This window comes from Hemibagrus wyckioides, linkage group LG07 (genome assembly GCF_019097595.1).
Source record: "Hemibagrus wyckioides isolate EC202008001 linkage group LG07, SWU_Hwy_1.0, whole genome shotgun sequence".
Lineage (NCBI taxonomy): Eukaryota > Metazoa > Chordata > Actinopteri > Siluriformes > Bagridae > Hemibagrus > Hemibagrus wyckioides.
In genome coordinates this window covers 9,850,183-9,871,477 of record NC_080716.1, presented here as the reverse complement: position 1 = coordinate 9,871,477, position 21,295 = coordinate 9,850,183, and the positions used below count along the sequence as shown (strand labels likewise).

The window sequence follows — 21,295 nt, the reverse complement described above, 5'->3', positions numbered from 1 at the left end:
TTGTTCCAGCATTGACAATTAGGTTAACTTGTGTAGATTGAATACTGGCAAAATTTGGATACTGGATACTTTATTCAAATATTCCACAACTTTTTAAACTGTTAAACAACGGTTGTCTGAAGAAAATAATAATAATGATAATAACAATAATAATAATAACAACAATAATAATAATAATAATAATAATAATAATAATAATAATAATAATTATTATTATTATTATTATTATTATTATTATTATTATTATTATTATTATTATTATGTTATTATTATTATTATTATTATTATTATTATTTAAAGTAGCACATATAGAGAAGTTGTGTACAGGTGGGACAAACACAAAAGGCAATATTTAATGCCATATTTTCTCTATGCAAACTCAACCCACCCTTTCGCTCACCCAAGTGAAGCTGTGTGCCCTAGCCAAACATCAAATGACATATTTAAAGCCTGTTGTCCGATGAATGTTAATTTTTGCTCCGATTAAAATATGCTGCGTACTTAAATCTGCCATAGGTTTGCACTGAAGCTACATGTCACTGTAGTGCGAGATCACAGTGAAAAGTCTACATTTATTAAAATCTTTCAGGTTCAACCAAGAGCTAATAATAATAATATAGGCACATTTCTATATTTAACATAAAAACATTTCATTTTTTTATTTTATACATGAACGCTAATTGGACGCCAGGGATTAAACCTATTGCCTGTGGATATTGATTCCACCTATGAGGCAAAAATGCATTGATACAAATGCTTTCTGGGGTCTGAAAATCTGCTTTTATAGCTTGCAATGACATTGTACTTTTACATAAGAAAAATATGTTTGCATGTGTGTATGTGTTATAACTTTAAATAACCTTTTAATAATAATAATAATAAAAATACATGATCAGTGATACATAAACGTATGCAGCCAAACTGCTTCACCAGCTACAAAATAGGAAAAAAGAATACATTAAAAAAAACACAGCTTTATAAACCTGTAAGAACTTACATGCAGACTAATCTCTATGAATCTGTGATATTCGTTTATTTAATTTAAGACAAACAGGTATTTGAAGAACAAAGCTACTCTAGATTGTACCCAAAACACCTGTTTCCAGTTTCTGATAAACATTTGTGCCCCAAAGCAGTGATATAATTTCAAAACCACTCACTTAATACCCCAAATGTGGAACATTCACGTTAGTTAATGTGTAATGTAAAGAATAAAATGATTAATACAAGAAAGAACTATTTACAAAACGATGTTTATGAAACTTATTCATTATTTTCCATGTGGTCAACTAATGTTTTGGTATCTTTGTCCTCTGTACAGGGGGCTTCTGTAGTGTAATACATTGGGTTCTCGTATGAAGGTATAGCAGCCCGGTTTTTGGTCCATCTTTGGTAGATATAAGCCAATCCAGCCAGCACAAACAGCACTGCAATCACCACAACCACAGCCACACCAGCGAGGGTCTTTTGCTTTACAACCTCAGCTACAGAGAAATCAGATAATGCAAAACATGAGACACAAGATGCATGCAGCATTATAAAGTAAAATTAAAAATGCAGAAAGTACTGAATGGCAACATAAAATCAGATACCAAACAAAAAAAGAAAAAAAATCAAGCACATATTAAGTATTTTGATTAAAGGCATATTTAAGAGATTATGATTATTATTATTATTTCCAGGGCATGATATATTTCCATCATACAAGTATTTATTAGAGACATTGAATAAGCTGGGTTATTACCTGTAGTACTTGAAGTGGTTGGCCTTGGAACTACAGTAAAAATAGGAAAAAAGGAGAAAAATGTGATCAGGATCAATCATAAATTAAAATACAATTACAGTCTAAAGTCAAAATTCCCCTGTATAACAGAAGCAATTGTAAGTAGAGTTCCATCAGTATTAAACAATAGTTAAACAATAATATAACCATATTAAACAATCAGCACATTTTGTATTAAGTATATTATTGTTACATTGTTCATTCCAGGGAGTTTGCATTGACATTAACAAAAATATTGGGTGGACTATTCTTAGTGTAATTTACTGTGTAATTGTTTGTTAATGTGCATCAGCATTGGCACTGTGGATGCAGAGTAACTACATACAGACACAGACCCTGACATATTCTAAACCTGATTAATGGACAAGTGTTGTAATGAGAAAGTCATATACAGCTCACAATCACATCAGTGATACTTAAGCAAGCTAGCCAAGCCAAGTGTGAAAAATGTATCTAGTTGCTTAATGCTTAGATTATATCCAAAATATCCTGTTAATAGACTGATCGAATTCACTGTCACTCATGCATTTGCATAGTGGCAACAAGGATGCTGATATCCTGTACCAAGTTGTTACAAAAACATCTGTAAGCCCATTCTCTAAACTCGAATAATAAAGTTGATCAAATATATTCAATATTTTGTGATATACTGTAAGTAAGTGGGCGATCCTAAGTGCGTTTATACAGAAAGCACAGGCATCAATGGTCATGTTAGTGCTATAGCCTGATAAAGCTGCATGGGACATGTAACTAAATATAAAGGAGCTGATGCTTATGACACTATAGCAAATGTATTGGTAACATGGGATACAGTTGCTGCAATTGGAAACATTTCAGTAACATGAGGCAGATCACTGGGTATTGTAGACTAGAAGGCAAGTTGGCTGTCTTACAGACCATCATCAGTGTGCCTTATTACTGCAAGTCTATTTATTTGTGCTTTCATAATTATCATAACAAGAGAGAGATTATACTTGACTATACTTATTTGTGAGATATACCCACACTTACACCTGCCAAGGAAAGTGCAAAAGGCAGAAAATTGCTGGACATCGGTATGGTCAGATAAGACTGCAAATTACATGAACCTCAGTCAGCATGCAGCGACTGTGATGTGGATGAAAGCTCTAATACAGAATCCAAATTTCCTGACAAATATAAAGTCACCAGAGGGCAATTATTAATTAACCATCCTATCAGTTTTTTGCAAATGATTAAGTGCTCAGATCAGTCTAGTGAGGTTACTTATGTGGAAGTAACCAACCATGTGTGTGCTGTTGGAAGCACCTTAAAGAGGTTTAAGAAGGGGTTTAAGTTTAAAGAAAATGACTTAAATGTAGGTCAACAGGTGCCTTCTTACTTTACATGCCTTTTGACACATGCTATAGCTACCTCTTGGACAGCAGTATAGTCACTGTTGATGGTGTTTAGTCTACTAGGCTTGTGAGATTTCATACAGCGTACCATTGTACTAATTACTGCTGATTGATGAGGAATGCAGAATAACCAGCAGACCATATGTTTTAATATATTACTTTTTTAATAAAATGTTATAACAGAATAAAATGTTATAACATATAATAACATTGTATACTCTACAATGTAAGCATATATAGTAGAGTACATTTCAATACTATTGGGCTGTGAACTACGCCAACTGCACAGGGCGCCACCCTGCTTATCCTCAATAGAGTACATTATCTGCGCCTTTAATGACTATTATCCATAAATGAAAACAATCAGTTCACATCTGTGAGTGATTCTAATCCTCAAGGAAAAAGAGATTCAGCACTATAAACAGTATAAACTGAGTGATTCTCATTCACAGTGATATCAGCACTACTTTCCTGGGGAGTTATGCTATAGGGATGTGTTATAAACTCTCATAATGCATTTGATACTGTCTTCACTGAACCTGAAGAAAACAATCCAGAACAAATGAAAGTAGAAGAGAAGGTTATGTAACTGCATGCTCAATGACAGAATGGAGGAGCTCCTGGGGGACTCACAAAGTATTTGTAGTCAATAATGAAATGAGCAAACAGTACTACTATTTATATTTCCAGTTTGAAAGGAAATTCTCTTTCCGAATGGAATAGGCAGTCTACTCGTAGTCATAATCATAGTATCAACATAGTGCTATACAAATATACTGATGGACTTGCTTTTGAAAATGTGAATAAAAGTATATTGAAGACAGCTGTTTCTTACCCTTGAGTGTTTTGCAGATATATGCTGCACTCTCATACACACAGTGACGTTTTCTCCATTTTTTAGTTTCACTGGAAATAAATGCACAGTCACCCTCATAGTAATCTTCTGTAGCTTCTTCCCAATTAGTGTAATCCACAACACTTCTGTCCAGCCACAGCCAGTGTTCTGTGATGTTCAAAAAAACAACAACAAAAAAAATGAACACAATGTCAATGTCTTAAACATATTCAATTCAGTTCAATTCAATTCAGTTAAAGAACTGAGATGATATGAAAGGAAACCTATCCTGATTTGGGTTACACTGGATTGTGTGGTTATAAATAATGTCCTGTCTACAACTGTATATAATCAAGTGGAGTTGTTTAACCACATGCAATGCAAAACAAATGTGCAAGTTTTTGACACTGGTTTATTTAGGTGAATCACATTAGTATAAAAAATAGCATTACCTGTATATGTCTTAAAGAGGCCTATTGAGAACATGCCATGATCATTTCCAAGAAAGCTGATGTACTGCTGTATAAAATTTTCTTCTTTTGTATCTTCAATGCTGGCAAGAGAGGCCCCTGATGGAAGAAAAAAAATCATTTTATTGTAGTCAAAATGTATATATGATCATATAAAAAGAAATATCCAAACATATGTAAATAATAATAATAATAATAATAGCTTTCTTCACACCTCTTGCCAAACAGAGCTGAGAGGCCCTGCTCCATGACACGCTTTGTGTCACAAATGCATAGCAGTGCCCTCTAAAAGGCAACCAAATCATCTTTGGGTCAGCATCCTCTATTTCAGGGCACACCCCAGGGAACTGCACTGGTGGAGTTGGAGCAATGTCTGTGAAGAACATAAAGTGAATGCAGTCATCCATTTTATCCAAGACTGCATCTTGGATAAAATGGATCTATTTCTATTCTATTTCTACACACTGAAGATCACACTACACTGTCAGAGATTTCAAGGTAGTCAAATGTAGAAACGAAGGATCACCTGCTGCCTTAGAATCATTAGTCCACTCAGCCTGAAGATAAACTTTGTTTCAACTCACAAGTAGCCAAAACACTGGATTACTTTAAGTTTAATTTTCAAAAACTGAGCAACTTGAGTACAGTGTATGATTTGGAAAAGTGTATAAAAGAGCTGCCTAATTAATATAATGGTTATGATTGTTGGCCTTTGAGTATACCTGTTGACTTTTTACATATGCTGTAGAAGTTTTGATTGCAGTAGGCAGTTTTCCATTTTCCGTCCACATTCACATAAACACAGGTGCGGTTACTTTTTGGTTCACCGTAGCTCCAATTTTCCATATTCAGCTGCCATTTATCAATCCACATAAAGTATTCATCTGTCTGCACACAAAAATATATCAGCAGTTTCTTTTTTGGTCTATTTACAGATCATTGCCAGAAAAGACAAGTCCTACATCCTCTTCTTTACTATTTAATTTTCCTTTGTCATACCTCTTTGCTGTTAAGGCCAATCCATAAGGGCTGTTCATATTTTGAGGTCTGCAGCTCAATGTAAGCTTGAGCACGCAAGTCCCGAATACTAGCCAAAGTTGCACCCTTTAACTCACACTCATGCTTTGCTTCACTCCAGGTCAAGTTTTTCTGCAAGACCATGTAAGAATCATTTCCAAGCTTGTAAGTTGTGGGTGTCTTTGTTGGGCTAGGTTCAATAAAGTGATCTGAATAAAAATAAAAAGACTTTATTAACTGTTCAATAATGAAAATGCTTAGAGCAAAAAAAGAATTTTAAATACTCCTAAAATGTGTATGTAGATTTACCAAAAGCACGAGTGCAAATAAATCCACTGGTGTCATTACAGTCTTTTGTTACCCATTTGCCTATCTCAGTTTTTTGCGTGCTTCCCAGTACAACACAAGATGGTTCCTAAATAAAGGAAAATAAGTGAACAAAAATAAATGCCATCCTTCACATAAATACATAAATAAATAAATAAATAAATAAATAAATAAATAAATAAATAAATAAATAAATAAATAAATAAATAAATAAATAAATACCTGATTGTCCCACATCCACTGTGTAAAAAAAAAAACAGAAACAGGGTTGAATTAGGACTAGCCACAAATGTGAAGAAAATGGCTAAAATAATTATGAAACAAAATGGCTACAAAAATTAACATTAATGACAAAAAATAAACATTAATGACAAAAAATCTAGACATTATCTTTCTACATAAAACATACAATAAACAGCATTCAACACTAAATATTTAGAGAAAGTCAAAAATGTGTTTTTTTGTGTTTGTCTGAAAATTGGTGTATTATGTGATGAACTGCAGTAAATACAAAATAGAGAATGTTTTTCTGTAACATATAATTGTATTAATAATAATTAAAATGATATAGTCCCTAAGACCTGTTTAACATTAATCCCCATGAAGGCTACTTCAAGCAGCAAAAGGTGGAAGAGTCCATTGTGGTATAAGGTATATATGTTAAACCTATGGTCGCTAACCCACCAATAACCAGTATTTCATTTCATTTCATATGCTGTTTGGCAGAAGTGTTGTACAATCAACCGATTATCAGTAATGGCCTAATGATACATTACTATATAAATTGGTACTGTGAAAAATCTTGACAATTTTGACTAATGATTTAAATGAAAATCAAATGTGCAAAATGTGCATAGACAAAATAGCACAGACAATGAAATCATCTAACCATATATTCTCTTGGTTGTCCTTTGGCCCAGTTTGTATATCTGAGGGTACTTCCATCTGTCCATTTAAATCCTTTGTTTGCCAAGTTACTGAAGCCAATCCATAACTCTTCAGGGTTATCACCACCCATCAGTAAGGTTACAAATGCTATACACAAAAAACAAATAGTGAAAAAAGAAGCACTGTGTGTCTAAATCAAATGAAGATTTACTTCCCTCTGAATAAAAAGAGAAAGAAGGCAAAACATAGTTACTATAGGCAACAGACTATGGGCATGACACTGTGGAAACCCCAATATGACACAGTCATTAATAATCTAATAAATAAAAATATAACACAAACAAAGAAAGACCATTTATTATTTCCTCACACAGTCATTTAAAAAATGACATAATAAATAAATTACTTATATCATTTCTTTTCTTTTTTTTATTTTCCAATTTTATTTCACCCAAGAACATTTAATAATTCCCCATTTCCCCCATTTTCCTCATAAAAAACTTGCTGTTTTCCGCTTGAGGGGGATATCCAAACATATCCAGGGTGTTTTAGTTGGACATTGATAATTATTGCAGACTAGAGAGAACTATCAGCATCAACCACATTGTGTCATGGTTATTCCAAACTTGGTGCTGAACTACATTACCCACTACTGTCACGAATCACTCACACCTATTTTATCTTACTCCACTTTAACATTCCTATTTAATTTTTGGTTTCTGTGTGTTTCTTTGTCAAGCTTTTGTCACGCATGTGTGCCTCAGCCTGACTCATAGTTTTTGCGTTTGCTTTTTTTGGCTTTTACAGTTTAGTTTGTTTGTTTGCAGTAAATAAAATAAAGTGTCTGCACTTGCATGTGCCTTCGACTTGCAATCGTGATACATTGTCTTTGCTCAGTGCACTGCAGCTGATTAGCTGTAATATGCAGGTAGGCCAGTGCATTAACAGAGAGTGGACTTAGGGTCCATCCCAGCAAAATAGTCATGGTCTATATTAAAGAACAAGCAGACGGGGTTAAACAAGGAATATCCAGAAAGCAACCATGAGTCAGAGCTCTGGAAGTAACAGGGAAAGGAACTCTGAAAGACATGCATACCATGAACAAGTATTCAGGATAAGGAATGAACACAACAGGACATAAATGGGCAAAACAATCATAACTAAGGCTAAACATGGAACAGGGTAATCAACCAAAGACAGGAGAGGGATGGAGTCAAGACAGATACAAAAGCACATGATGTAAACTCAAAACAAAATATGTTTGCAGTGCTCAAAATGCTGGAAATATGATCGTGATATTACTAATCAACATTTAACAATACTACTTTATATCTTATTCTAACAATTTATTCATTTTTATTTTCATTTCTTTAACAAACTTACCATTGTGTAAATGAGTCATGGAAGAAAAAATGAATGGGTAATGAATGTGTACACCTTCCTGTGATTTATGTGAGACTATGTATTCTGTGTGTGTGTGTGTGTGTGTCATAATGCTCATACATCTGCCTCCCATATCCTCATTCCCCTCCCTGGAGAATCTAAAGCCAATTATTAAAAACATTCTATTTATTAGAAAATCAAGCTCTTATCTGTAAGCACACCTAAGTCTATTGGTGTGACTTAAAATGTATATCTCCCTAGTAGTAGTAAGATACTGATATTTCCTTAACATTCTGGAATTAAGAGAAAGCAAATGTGTGAAATTCCTCAGATTCTGGTGAAGAGTCCTACACTACTTGTGCATTTGACAACAACTAACTACCAAATATTCAAATGAATTAAACCATTACAACTAAGTGTGAATGTTTAGTTTTATGATTAGAGCTGACCTTGCTGAAGTCTGTTAGTAACAGAAGCTAGATCTCCTCCAAGTTGTCTACAGTATGATCTGGCTTCAGTCCATGTTTTCTGCTCCAGTCCCACTTTGTAACACTGTAATGTAAACAAGCAGAGTTATTTTGCACAAATTTACAGTATTATGACCACCATTTGGGTATCGAGCAAATTACTTTTCAGCACTAGTCACTTGTTGGTACTATTCAATTTTTTTTTACATGAAGTACTTACAGGGGTTGGACACTGAAACTGAAACACTGGCCAATTTAGTGTTGGAGGTTTCATGGCTAAATTTGACCAGCCTGGTGGCCAATCTTCATTGATTGCACATTCCACCAATAAGAGCAGAGTGTGAAGGTTTAATTAGCAGAGTAATAGCACAGTTTTGCTTAAAATATTGCAATGCACACAACATTATGGGTGACATATCAGAGTTCAAAAGAGGACAAATTGTTGGTGCACGTCTCGCTGGCGCATCTGTGACTAAGACAGCAAGTCTTTGTGATGTATCAAGAGCCACGGTATCCAGGGTAATGTCAGCATACCACCAAGAAGGACAAACCACATCCAACAGGAGTAACTGTGGACGCAAGAGGAAGCTGTCTGAAAGGGATGTCCGGGTGCTAACCTGGATTGTATCCAAAAAACATAAAACCACAGCTGCCCAACTCACTGCAGAATTAAATGTGCACCTCAACTCTCCTGTTTCCACCAAAACTGTCCGTCGGGAGCTCCACAGGGTCAATGTACATGGCCGGGCTGCTATAGCCAAACCTTTGGTCACTCGTGCCAATGCCAAACGTCGGTTTCAATGGTGCCAAAAAATCCTTGAGAATCCTGAAAATCTTGGGCTGTGGACAATGTGAAACATGTATTGTTCTCTGATGAGTCCACCTTCACTGTCTTTCCCACATCCGGGAGAGTTACGGTGTGGAGAAGCCCCAAAGAAGCGTACCACCCAGACTGTTGCATGCCCAGAGTGAAGCATGGGGGTGGATCAGTGATGGTTTGGGCTGCAATATCTTGGCATTCCCTAGGCCCAATAATTGTGCTAGATGGGCGCGTCACTGCCAAGGACTACCGAACCATTCTGGAGGACCATGTGCACCCAATGGTTCAAACATTGTATCCTGAAGGCGGTGCCGTGTATCAGGATGATAATGCACCAATACACAAAGCAAGACTGGTGACAGAGTGGTTTGATGAACATGAAAGTGAAGTTGAACATCTCCCATGGCCTGCACAGTCACCAGATCTAAATATTATTGAGCCACTTTGGGGTGTTTTGAAGGAGCGAGTCAGGAAACGTTTTCCTCCACCAGCATCACGTAGTGACCTGGCCACTATTCTGCAAGAAGAATGGCTCAAAATCCCTCTGGCCACTGTGCAGGACTTGTATCTGTCATTCCCAAGACGAATTGATGCTGTATTGGCCGCAAAAGGAGGCCCTACACCAGTTTCATTTTCACCAGTTTCAGTTTCATTGTCCAACCCCTGTATGTATATATATATATATATATATATATATATATATATATATATATATATATATATATACAGGTCAATATTAAAGCTAATAAATTAGTATATTTACACATTTCTACTTTTCAATGTCAAGTCGATTGTATAATCTTCAAAAAATGACAATATAGAACAATGATGGGGAGATGTAATTAAAAAAAATGGCACAGGTCTTTATCAGTGAAAAACAGCATCAAATCTGAACTGTCTTATTTATAAATGTTAAACTGTCCTGCCTTAATAAGTATTAAATGGCTGACTGAATAAAGAATAAATGGCCATTTGAGTGAAAACAAAAGGGTGGTCCCTGATTTTTGCACAGTACTATACATGACAAAACTATAAGAAAGCCATTATACCCTCTTTGAGCTGTATTCAAAACTGAAGTCCAAAGCAGCAGTATTTAAATAGGTGGACCCTGGAGGTGGAGCTATTCATATTCAGAGTTCAGAGCTACTGTTTGTACTCCATTTATCATTACTGTAATTTGATTTCATTCACTGTGAATATATAACATCGATGTGTTTAATGTGTTTACCTTTGACTGAAACTTCACCCAGTCTGGAGCACAGCCTCCTTTGGGTGGCTTAGTGGGAGCAGCAGTGGAATTGACTTCGACAGAGCCACTTCGTTTACAGATAAAATTTTGTTGTTCACCACAATTTGTACTCTCCCAAAGCCCTTGAGAAGATATAAGAACGTTATTCAGTTTGTAGAATTTCCAACATTTCTTTATAAGCAGTATGATTTATACTACCTGACCCGAATATGACCAAAATTGGTTGACACCTGGCTAATCACACACAGAGCATGGCTGTGGGGATTTGTGTTCATTCAGCCAGAAGAGCATTACTGAGGTCAGGTGCTGACATTCGGCAAAAAGGCACATAGGGCCATAAATTTCAGTACATCCCGAAAGTGTATTTGGGTTTAGACATATTGTCATACTGCAACAAGTTTGGACCCCTTAGCAAAGGTGAATTCTTTATATAACATGTTATATAGCAGGTGATCACAAATAATTTTATTTTCCATAATTTTGATGACTATGATTACAGTGGTAAGTATCCTTTGGTGCTTTATAGTATGATTTTATGTACTTTAAAACTTTTATTTATAATATTAGATGATTGGTTTACCTTGAGAATAAGTCATGGTTACACAATGCTCCTCACTGTTCAGAACAGCGGGCTGGTTCTTTTGCCATGCCTCGAATACTACTGGAGACCCATCCATCCACCTTGTAGTGCATACATGTAGTGAATAATTTATTTTTCACGCAGTTTTAGCAATGTACATATTATGTGCTGTAATATCAATAGATTTACAACTTACGTGAAAGACTTATCCAGATCAACTGTCATGCCAATATAATAATCTTGACGTATATTTGCCTAAAATAAATAAATGGCATACAATAAAAAACAGGTATATAAGTACAGTGTGTATTTCTGACATAATGCAGCTCTCTAATAGCAAAAATTACCTGATGCCACAGAAACAGTCTTTCTTTATCATCATTAATGGACACAAGTTCTCCATGTCTTTGCTTACAGAACGATTTTGCTGCTTCCATAGAGTAATACATGTATTTACTGATATAATACTGATTATCATTGTATATAACCCAGCCATCATCTGTTTTATTATATGCTGCAAATGTAGGGAGAAAACAGAATTTTCTTAGGAAAATGTTTTTTCAGTAATCAATGGTGATACAAAGGGTAAAGTGTAAAGTATGGAGATTTACTTTGAGAAATAATTTCCACTTCATTTGGTGTAACTCCTAGAAGAAAACAGAGTATATATATCTGTACTTGATTCACACTAAAAGAGTACAATAAAGAATTTTTGAAAACTGAAATAAAATAATATACCAGAATTATTAGTAAAATACATATTTAAAAAAATTCTATTTAATTTCTGATAAATGTCTATCCATAAATCCATTTCGTTTCTTACATTTCTAAATATAACAAACTTTGCAGTGCCTCTATATACAAGTTAATATTATCTGATAGCATCAGTTGGTATTGGTACTGTTTTATCAGCAAGAAAAGTAAATCCAGTGGTTGTGCTACACTTGTCTGCTTTGACATAATCCAACACAAGTCAAGTCACTGAAACGGTAATGAACACGACTGACCTGCATTTAAAACTTAAACATATCAACACCACTCAGTTAAACAAGGACTTTCAGGGGGCTAATAGTTGCAGTTGCGGTTTTATTATTTGCATTCATTATCTAAAATTACTTGTTTGTTTATATCTAGCTGGTTGTCATTTCCTTATACAGTGAAAGTTGGCTTGCTTAGCTAGTAGCTTATATGCTAGCTGGCACAACATGGCAGACGCTGCTAATGTTGTCAAATGTTGCTAAGGAACAAAAACTTTCAGCTCTCTCTCTGTGTTGAAGTTGACTGGTTGACTGATAATACTGTGACCAAGCACATGCACTGCTGGTCTTGTCTACAAACAGACAGCTGTGCTTCCCCTATTTTAAAAACCACCAGCTGCTACTGTTTGTTATGGTGTTTGTACACGATTAACCAGAAATACATTGTCTGAATATGAATAACTTTACTGCAGTATAAAAGACACAATGCTGCTCTCTTAGCTGAATCTAACCTCTACATTGCCACACAGCACCCTCTAAGATGGACTGTTCCTCTAACAGATAGCAAAGGGGCCCATCACAAAAGCTAGGTTAAAACTAGTCCAAAACAGATCCATAAACTAAATTACACAAATTGACCTTCCCTTTTGGAAGTTCTATCATCATTGTAACAGAGTTTATGAAAAACCCACCTCAGTAAAATCCAGTAAAAATTTTTTTTCTTTTGATTCCACTGTTATATTTTCTAGCTAGCTAATATTAAAAGCATACATGAATAAATCTGTTTTCCTTCCTATTGTCTAAATCCTAAATCAAACACCTAAACACAATTCAATCTATAGCTATATATCTGAAAGCCTAAATATTTATTCATACAGTATATCTTGATTAATCTGGGGCCCCAGCTCAGGGTAGCCTATGTATAATTCTGGTCTTGTGCCCTATTTTGCATCCTGTTATACACTTTTTTTTTTTTTTTACATCAAAAGATACATCAGCTTTACACAGTTTTTTCTGGGACTGTTCTGTGTACAATAGTCTTTAATTAAATGCCTTATTGTCTGCTTACAGCCCCAGCAGAAACAAAATTTACAGCACTGCCAAGTTACTTCAGCCAGTCCTGTGCTCTAACAGCCTGCGAAATGTGCGACTTGAAATCATTGATATAAGTGACTCTGTGCAATTTAGAATCATATAATATGATGTAGGTTATTACAAAAGGTTGCTTAAAAAAAAAACCTGTTGTGACTTTTAAGAGTCTCTTTACCTTTTCGAATTTGACAAAACCAGTCCTTTCTGTCTTCACAGTGCACGTCATTCCATTCTCCGTTTTTTCTCCACCACCAAAACGTCATTTCAACACAGTTTTCCACATTGTTGTAATTGTTTGGTTCATCCTCTTGCCAGTTTTCGTAAGATGTCTGAATGAAAGTCAAAATCAAAGCTAAGCACACAGTCCATATGAGCCTGTGTTCTTCAGTCAATAATATAAAGCTTCAGTTATGGGTTGCATATTAAAAAAGCAAAAAATACTTACAGAGGATCCATCACTCCATACATAACCAACAGAGGGATCTTGGATACTGTATCCAATCCATGCTCCACGAGTGCTGCAAAAATAAAGATGTACATAATGCTTTCACCTTTTTAACACTTTACTGAAATAGAGCCAAAAAGCTTTTTGAACAATGGCCCAATACCATATTTTAGGAGGACATTTAGAAAAGGAGTAGGTTCACACACTGTTGTTAGATAACGAATGCAGGAGCAAATATTATTTTAAATATCTGGCCCAATTATGAACATAGATCTGTTTCAGAAGTGGTTCAAACTGAAGGAACCAAATTGTCAAAGAAATTAAACAAAATGCAAAATGAACTCAGCTAAAAATATATTAGAGTTTATATAAATGAACAAATGGACCACTCTCAATTCCATTTGGTTGATGTGTTCAAACCTTACATTAGGAAACATGTGGAACTACGCTGTTCACCAGACTGTAAGAGAAGCATCTGTGATGAATATTTCTCTGCACTATTCCTTATTTTAGAAAGGCCTTGCATCTGCAGCATCTCCAGTGTTTGTCAAAGCTGTAGGCTGATGATTCACTACTGATAGACTCATAGCTTATTGTTAAAGGAAATTATGACTCTTGGAAGGAAAAGCTTGAGAAGCATCTGCATGTTGTTGTAATATGTAAATATGTGCTTTTATTCTCAATTTAAAAGCTGTTACAAATGGGCAGTACATCTTGGGACACAATCCTGGTACAGCCACTGTAAAGGTAAGCCTATAGCCTTCTGTAAAAGACTCATAACAACTGTTCTAACGACCTCAGAGACCTTGGAGAAGAGTGATGGCACAGTAACTCAGAGAGCTAGGTAATTTAATAATAATATGCCACATACACACAGACACTGAAATAAATTACTACATACAAGGTTTCCATTTGTGCAGTTATGATTATTAATGTTGTTAGGAATTTTATTGTTATTGCATATTCTACTCTACTTACTATAGCCTACTCATTATAACCATTGGTTATACCATTATTTTATTTTATTTTTTGAAAATCACATTTTTTTCCACATGCAATGTAAAGGTGACCTAAAATGTGATCCAAATATGAATTAATGTGAAACACATTTTACGATCAGCAACCCTGATACAATTTTATGTCTTCTGGATTATTCCGTGTATTCTAATTTTCTTTTCTTCTATGTGCTGTGCAGTATTTGGCTTGAATTTCTTTACTAAACTGTGTTCACCATAAAAACATTGGCCAATTCCTTCCAACATATACTGTATATACATAATATATTAACCATAATAAGAAGATCTTGTTTGCATGTACGTGAAAAAAGAGCACTCTTACTAGACATTTGGAATCAGGTGCAAATCCAAGGGACCATGGATACTCAGCAGATCACCCCCAAGTTCCCGGCAGAAGCTGAGTGCTTCAGACCAAGACTTCTGTTGTTCACTTGGCACATTAAATAACTTGAACAAAAAGAAAGGGTTTCATTAACCAGCAACTGGTTAAATCTGAGTATGAATATCATTAAATGTGTGCACTAGAAAGTGCTCAGCATACTGAGATGTGCTAGTAAAACAGCTGTAGACAAACACTAAAACCCACACTGATTTCCAGTCTGTATTTCTCTGGTTATGTTTTTATATAGAGAAATAAAATAAAATAAAATAAAATAAAATAAAATAAAATAAAATAAAATAAAATAAAATAAAATAAAATAAAATAAAATAAAATAAAATAAAATGATGTTCATCTGCAATATACCTTCAAACAGAAGTCTCTGTTTAAAAGTGGATACCAATCTTGGCTGCAGTTGGGAGCAGGGGTAGTTGCAGGGGCCGCAGTAGTGATAACATCCTCAGCCATCCGTTTACAGATATATTTTTCCTTATTAGTACAGCTTAGTACGTCCCATAATCCAGCAAGTGTTCCCGTGGCAAAGGCAACGCACCCTTGTTTTCCCCCTGTAGATTGAAGATAGTTATTGCATGTATGTTCAGCTTTGTAGCACTGATTAGACAAGCATTGATGGGTTTGTACTGACAGGATACTCAATCCCATTCCATATTCAGCATTTACCTGGCATTCCAGCATTGAAGTGAGTGTACGAAACCTTTCTGGTGGTAGTCCACTCAAACGTGTGCCGATCCTTGATATTAGAGAGTCCAATCCAGAAGTGCTTCTCTGGTCGCATTCCTACCATGCTGGTCAGGAAAGCATTTTCAACTCTGATCAGAATAGAAACAGAGACAGAAATAAAGAGTGGTTTAAAAATACAAAACCCACTGTTTTTAAAATGTTATAAAACTCTTTATATTTTTATTATATTTATTTTTATAGCATTTTCCATGACAAAAGTCTCTGACCTGCTTGTGATATCAACCAAATAAGAATCAGTTTTCACACATGTCTGTTTAGCCTCTTCAAATGTTTTAGTTTCTGTTCCTACAAAGTAGCAGTAGTACCCATATCTGATCCAGCCCTTAATGAGAAATTAAAATGAATATTCAGTAAAATTGTTATAGCAAAAACAATATATTTTTCTTCTCCAATAATTTCGAAACAAAGCACTTACAGGCTTACAGCCATGATTTGTGATAACTGTATCATTAGTGGATGGACTTGAATTTGCATCTTTCTTACAGATGAATCCATGCTTGTCTTTACAGATTGCATCAGCCCATTTGCCCTCCTAGAAAAATGCATTTGAATGAGTCATTGTGTCTCCTAATGCTACACATGCTAATCTATATTCTTAACAGAACTACTGATGGTTCTGAATAAGCCATGGTTAGAGTATGAGAAGGATAAGCTTGCCAGAAATAGTGTTTGTATTGTGAATCAGCAAATGTACCTCTCCTCTTATTAAAACACAGTCCTCTTTATTGTCAGCATTATGGCTTGGTTCATTCTTCTCCCATGAGACAAATGGCACGTTGGAATGGTCACTCCACTCAAAATACATCGCAGTCTTGAGGTCATTCAAGCCAATCCACAACTCATCCGTCTTTACTGTTTAATTCGGTTGGAACAAATGACAAAGAGTCACAGACAAATCAGTGTTGCTGCAATTGTTTTGCAATTGCAGCCTTGCAATGTGGCAATGAAATATTTCTAATTTAAATGTAGGAATTGTTGTTTATCAGTCATGGTCGAATTCAGTATTTTAGCAATATTTGAACAAGCACTTGAAAAAATCCTGTTTTGTTTTAACCTTTAGTAAAAAAAAAGTTAACGGTGCATAACCAACTGTGAGGCACTGAGACACAAATGAACTGACATCTCAAACTTAAACATATTGGAGTGCTTACAGTTCATGGCATTTTTATACAAATTGTAGAGCTTGTTATTTAATCCTTGTTATTGGTAAATATTTTAAAACAATTGTCTATATAAAGTTATGTTTAATAACTTTATATAATAACTAAATTTTTCATTCATTTTTTGTTTAATCATTATTGATTTTATTATTTACAGATCTAGTTATCTATGGATGTAACAGACTTCCCTTATTTTGAAAACCACCAGCTGCCACAGAAATGAAAGATTGGTACATTCACTTAGTTAGTTGCAAGAGATAATATTGTCATGTTTCTTGGAACGTCCTTGAAATATGACAGGAAGTGCTAGGTTCTTTGGTAGAATGAATCACATGCATTTATATATATTTAATGTCTAATAGGGTGTTTAAGGTTCTTCCTTGAATTTCATGTAATACTGGAAAGCAGCTGCATGGTGACTCACAGTATCCAAGTTGTGAGATGGCAAAGCTTTGCTCCTCTACATTGAGAATGCTCAGCAGGTCTCCACCATCACGTCGACAGGTATCTTTTGCTTCCATCCATGTTTTTTTGGCACGATTAAGATAGTAGCAGTGACCTGAGTAAGGTATCCATGGACTGGGGCAAGATCCTGTGCGTACCACTGGAGGAGAAGTGACACGAAATGACATTTAAAATGACAGGTCAACCAAAGACAAGCTATGTATTGTGTAATAAATAATTTTATAATAAAGATATTGATTACTTGGTGGAATAGTGGGAGTGTAGCGACTTTTTTGGCAGATATACCCATGTCTCGCAGAACAATCATCAGCTGACCATTTGGAATCATGCTGCTGACTTATCACCCCACAGGTATGACCTGGTTGTGAGGATGGTTGGCCTTTTCCAAAGCAAAAGATTGAAGAAATGAATGTATGAATTCAGAGATTAAATAATTGTTGCTGTATTATGGCAGACATTGAATATTGATGGTCTTCCAGGGACTGTATAGTGGAGCTAAAAACTCACCTTTGAGCCAGTTTAAATAACGTAATGGCTGCCTGTTGATCCAGTGCCATCCACTTGAGTCATCTAAATTGTTTAACCCTGTCCACAATCCTGGGCCTGCAGCCTGAGTCAAACCTTAGTGAAAATAACAATTCATAAAATCCATTTTTTATATATATAAATTACACATACCATACCACACATATACTATTATTCTATTATTTTTAATTTTGCTTAATTGCAGCACATTTTTTTTCATGTATTCATATGTTACCTGAGAGGAAGGTTTGATCATGGGGCTCAGTTATGCTCGAGAGTTCTCCCCCCTGCTGCTGACAGCTTTTTCTGGCCTGATGCCAGGTCAGTGCAGACTCTTTGTTTGCCTGGTAATACATGCCCGTGAGAGGGTTCTTGCTCCAGAAATCATCTGTAAAAGAAAATACATTTGTAAATAGGCACTTTTGAATGTTATATGCTACAACACAATTTGTATATTGTATATTGTGTATAATTTCTTTCCATATAACATAATATAACAGTACCTATTTCATTTGTCGGGCAATAACCCCAGAGCTGATTATCATCGTATCTACTTTCAATTGCACACCACAGGCGTTTGACAGAGTCCTCTCTTGTACAGTCTGCATACCATTTATTTTTGTACAAGAATGGAAAATGACATGGGCGACCCAAGCCATTTCCACCCAGTGTATATAATTCTGTGAACATAGAGAAAAGAGTATATGTTGCTCACTTTGTTTAAATATTACTGTTGCACATTTCTTTACAACTTCACAATGTAATCCTTTACAGTTCAGTAGGTGCACAGAGTCTCAATACAATTTACAATAAATTCTATATAACATAATAAAAATGTAAAAGTTTGGAATGTTGTTTCATGCTGTTGAGTAGTATATATTGTATGTGCCAGTTCCTTATGGTTGTCCATATGAAAAAGCCTAATTTGTTTATTTATTATGCACATAGTAGAAACAAGTTTTAACACATTCTACAGCTAATAAAAGAATGAACAGCACACTAACCAAATTGAGTGAAATTTTCTCAAAAAAAGAGTGGTAACAATTTCCTTACAAAAATATATTACATTTAACTACCTAGCATATTTAATTAAATGTAATAAATAGCACCAAGGAGTATTCTGCTATATTATCTAGCAATTTTCTTGCTTGTACAAGAACAATTTATTTCCATTTGATTGAAATGAACAACAGAAAGCTTAGTGTTGTATAAAATACACATCTAAACTTTATCTTTATCACTTAATGGTCACTTTAATGGTTCCAGCCACAAGAAGTATGCCACTAAGTAAATACATTCACATCAGACTTCATAAAGCCTGATCTAGCAGAACCTAATACTAAGTGGAATGACTGAGAAACACAGAGGGTGAACCAAGAAAACCCGAAAGAATCATTTGATATTCCAAAACATCTCATAATACAATAGCCTTAGTCCATAAAGCAAAAATTATTGAAAACAACCCATCCACAATGCTCACAATTAAAACAGTTTAAAGTTCTCTGAACACATATGCTCAAAAACCACATCCCACTTAAGCATGTAATCAGTTCAAATATACATTATTTTCTATGTAGTCCAATAAGTTCAAAAAATGCACGTTGGACACATATTTGCACAAATTAATGTAGTAGAGTACTATTAATGTAACAATCACATCATTTCAGTAATATTACCTTCATATGGTTGAGAGCAAACGCTGTCTGTTGTTCCACGTATCGTCCACTGGCTCTTGTCATCCTGCTTTTTGGACAGCGTTAGAGAATAAGTCTCTCCCTGAAGGGACAGGTACAGTGATTCATTCTTCACATTAAATTGTAAATTGTTGGTGCATTCCCACTTCTGGAAGTCATGTTTAGCATTACAGAGGTACCACTGCAGTTTATTCCCCTGGTTCTTGCTCCCTATGCCAAGGCATTTCTTCTGGGCAATGTTCAAGATTCGGTCATCAGAAGTCCAGCGAAACTGCTGTTTTGTGCTGAGAGGGTTACACATCTCTAACCATTGCAGGTTGTCTGTCAGGCATCTATTCTTATGTACATTGTAGATCAAAAAAATTCCATCTACAAAAATAATACTGCATTAGAAAAACAGCCGCATGACAAAACCTCACATATTGGTGTGTAAAATCTTTGTGCTGTTTTGTTGTCACTGTTAATAAAGCAGGGTCATTTCAATGCTATTTTAAAAATACTTTACAGACTACTATTTATTTTCTTCAATAATCATTGTTTCTATGCATTTTCCTTACATATTACTTTGCTGGCTAAGACTTTTTTTTAACGCTTCATTTTAGACTAATGTGATTATTATGTGAAGAATCATGCAGCTTACCTGAAAGAGCAAAACTGTTGAATATCTCAAGCATAAGCACAATAGCAGCAATTATTTTCATCCTCCTCTTTTCCATTATCCTTTAAGCCTTTCACAAGACAAATCCTGTGTCAAACTTGCCTCTGTTCCAGGCTCACAATGGCACTTTGGCACTGGTGACTGTTTTCCTAGTAGAGCACACATCTTATGACACATGTATTTCTTTTTAACTCGTGACTGATTTCATCATATTCATCATAAATATGTTTAGCAGACTTTAGGGTAAATTACCAAACGAAATGATGAATAATAACAATATTGCACAAATTGTGGTTTTGTAAGCAAATTCTGCCTTTTCAGCAGTTTTCCGAAAAGGCAATTTATGTATGCCTGTGGTTAAAGTGAATCAGAAAATGAGTAATCGGTACATACAATTAAGTACAAAATGAATACAAAAAAAAAAAAAAAGCGAGTACAAAAAATAAAGAAAAACAATAAATTTACTGTCATGTCAGGATGTAAAAGAAAGCTTTATATGTTTTTGTTTGTTTGTTTGTTTTGTTAAGAATAGATTTTGTTAATCATTTCATTCACCTGATAAGAAACATTCAGTAATAAATGTATCCATGAGCAGTGATATTTATGGCTTTCTTCAGCAGTCTCTGTCTCATCACTGTCCTTCAGGAGGAGGGGGTATCCAGGGTGTTCTTACAATAGAAGCTGGTAGCCAATAAAACAAAAACAAACTAACAGACACATTCATTTAACATTTAGGGAAATATAGAATCCTAACAATCACTATTTGACCATGTCTTTTTATGACCGTCATTACAGCACAATTCAGTGTGTTTTAATAACGAATTAACATCGATTTCAGAGACATTTCATTCCCAAATTAATAGAAAATATTTTTTAAAAATGCATGAGTAATTCAATCCAAGGCTTATGTCAAAAGGTCCTTTAGAG

At 34.9% G+C, this 21,295-nt stretch overlaps 1 protein-coding gene across 1 annotated transcript; it reads right to left on the bottom strand.

The window, feature by feature from the left end:
• Positions 1–843: 843 nt before the first annotated feature.
• On the bottom strand, positions 844–21,071 carry mrc1b (mannose receptor, C type 1b). Its single transcript, XM_058395282.1, has 32 exons — positions 20,924–21,071; positions 20,351–20,517; positions 19,693–20,079; positions 18,520–18,696; positions 18,252–18,404; positions 17,999–18,112; positions 17,733–17,870; positions 17,451–17,630; positions 16,561–16,718; positions 16,282–16,398; positions 16,073–16,188; positions 15,786–15,934; positions 15,471–15,670; positions 15,048–15,172; positions 13,710–13,782; positions 13,440–13,593; positions 11,807–11,842; positions 11,543–11,709; positions 11,392–11,450; positions 11,196–11,296; positions 10,595–10,737; positions 8,529–8,631; positions 6,698–6,843; positions 6,031–6,048; positions 5,791–5,896; positions 5,464–5,690; positions 5,187–5,352; positions 4,679–4,837; positions 4,447–4,563; positions 3,995–4,162; positions 1,745–1,774; positions 844–1,484 (listed from the first exon to the last, which is right to left on the bottom strand). The coding sequence occupies exons 2-32, from the start codon at positions 20,424–20,426 to the stop codon at positions 1,264–1,266; spliced, it is 4,284 nt and encodes a 1,427-aa protein (XP_058251265.1). The 5' UTR covers positions 20,427–20,517; positions 20,924–21,071; the 3' UTR covers positions 844–1,263.
• Between the last annotated feature and the right edge of the window lie 224 nt (positions 21,072–21,295).

Bases quoted from the DNA above. Each gene is read 5' to 3' on its own strand.
- mrc1b (XM_058395282.1), bottom strand. From the start codon at position 20,426: ATGGAAAAGAGGAGGATGAAAATAATTGCTGCTATTGTGCTTATGCTT. The intron at 15,935-16,072 runs GTCAGAGACTTT...TATTCTGATCAG, and splicing joins TTGGTTGATATCACAAGCAG to AGTTGAAAATGCTTTCCTGA. The intron at 6,844-8,528 runs GTCAGCTCTAAT...TTTTGTGTATAG, and splicing joins TACTAACAGACTTCAGCAAG to CATTTGTAACCTTACTGATG.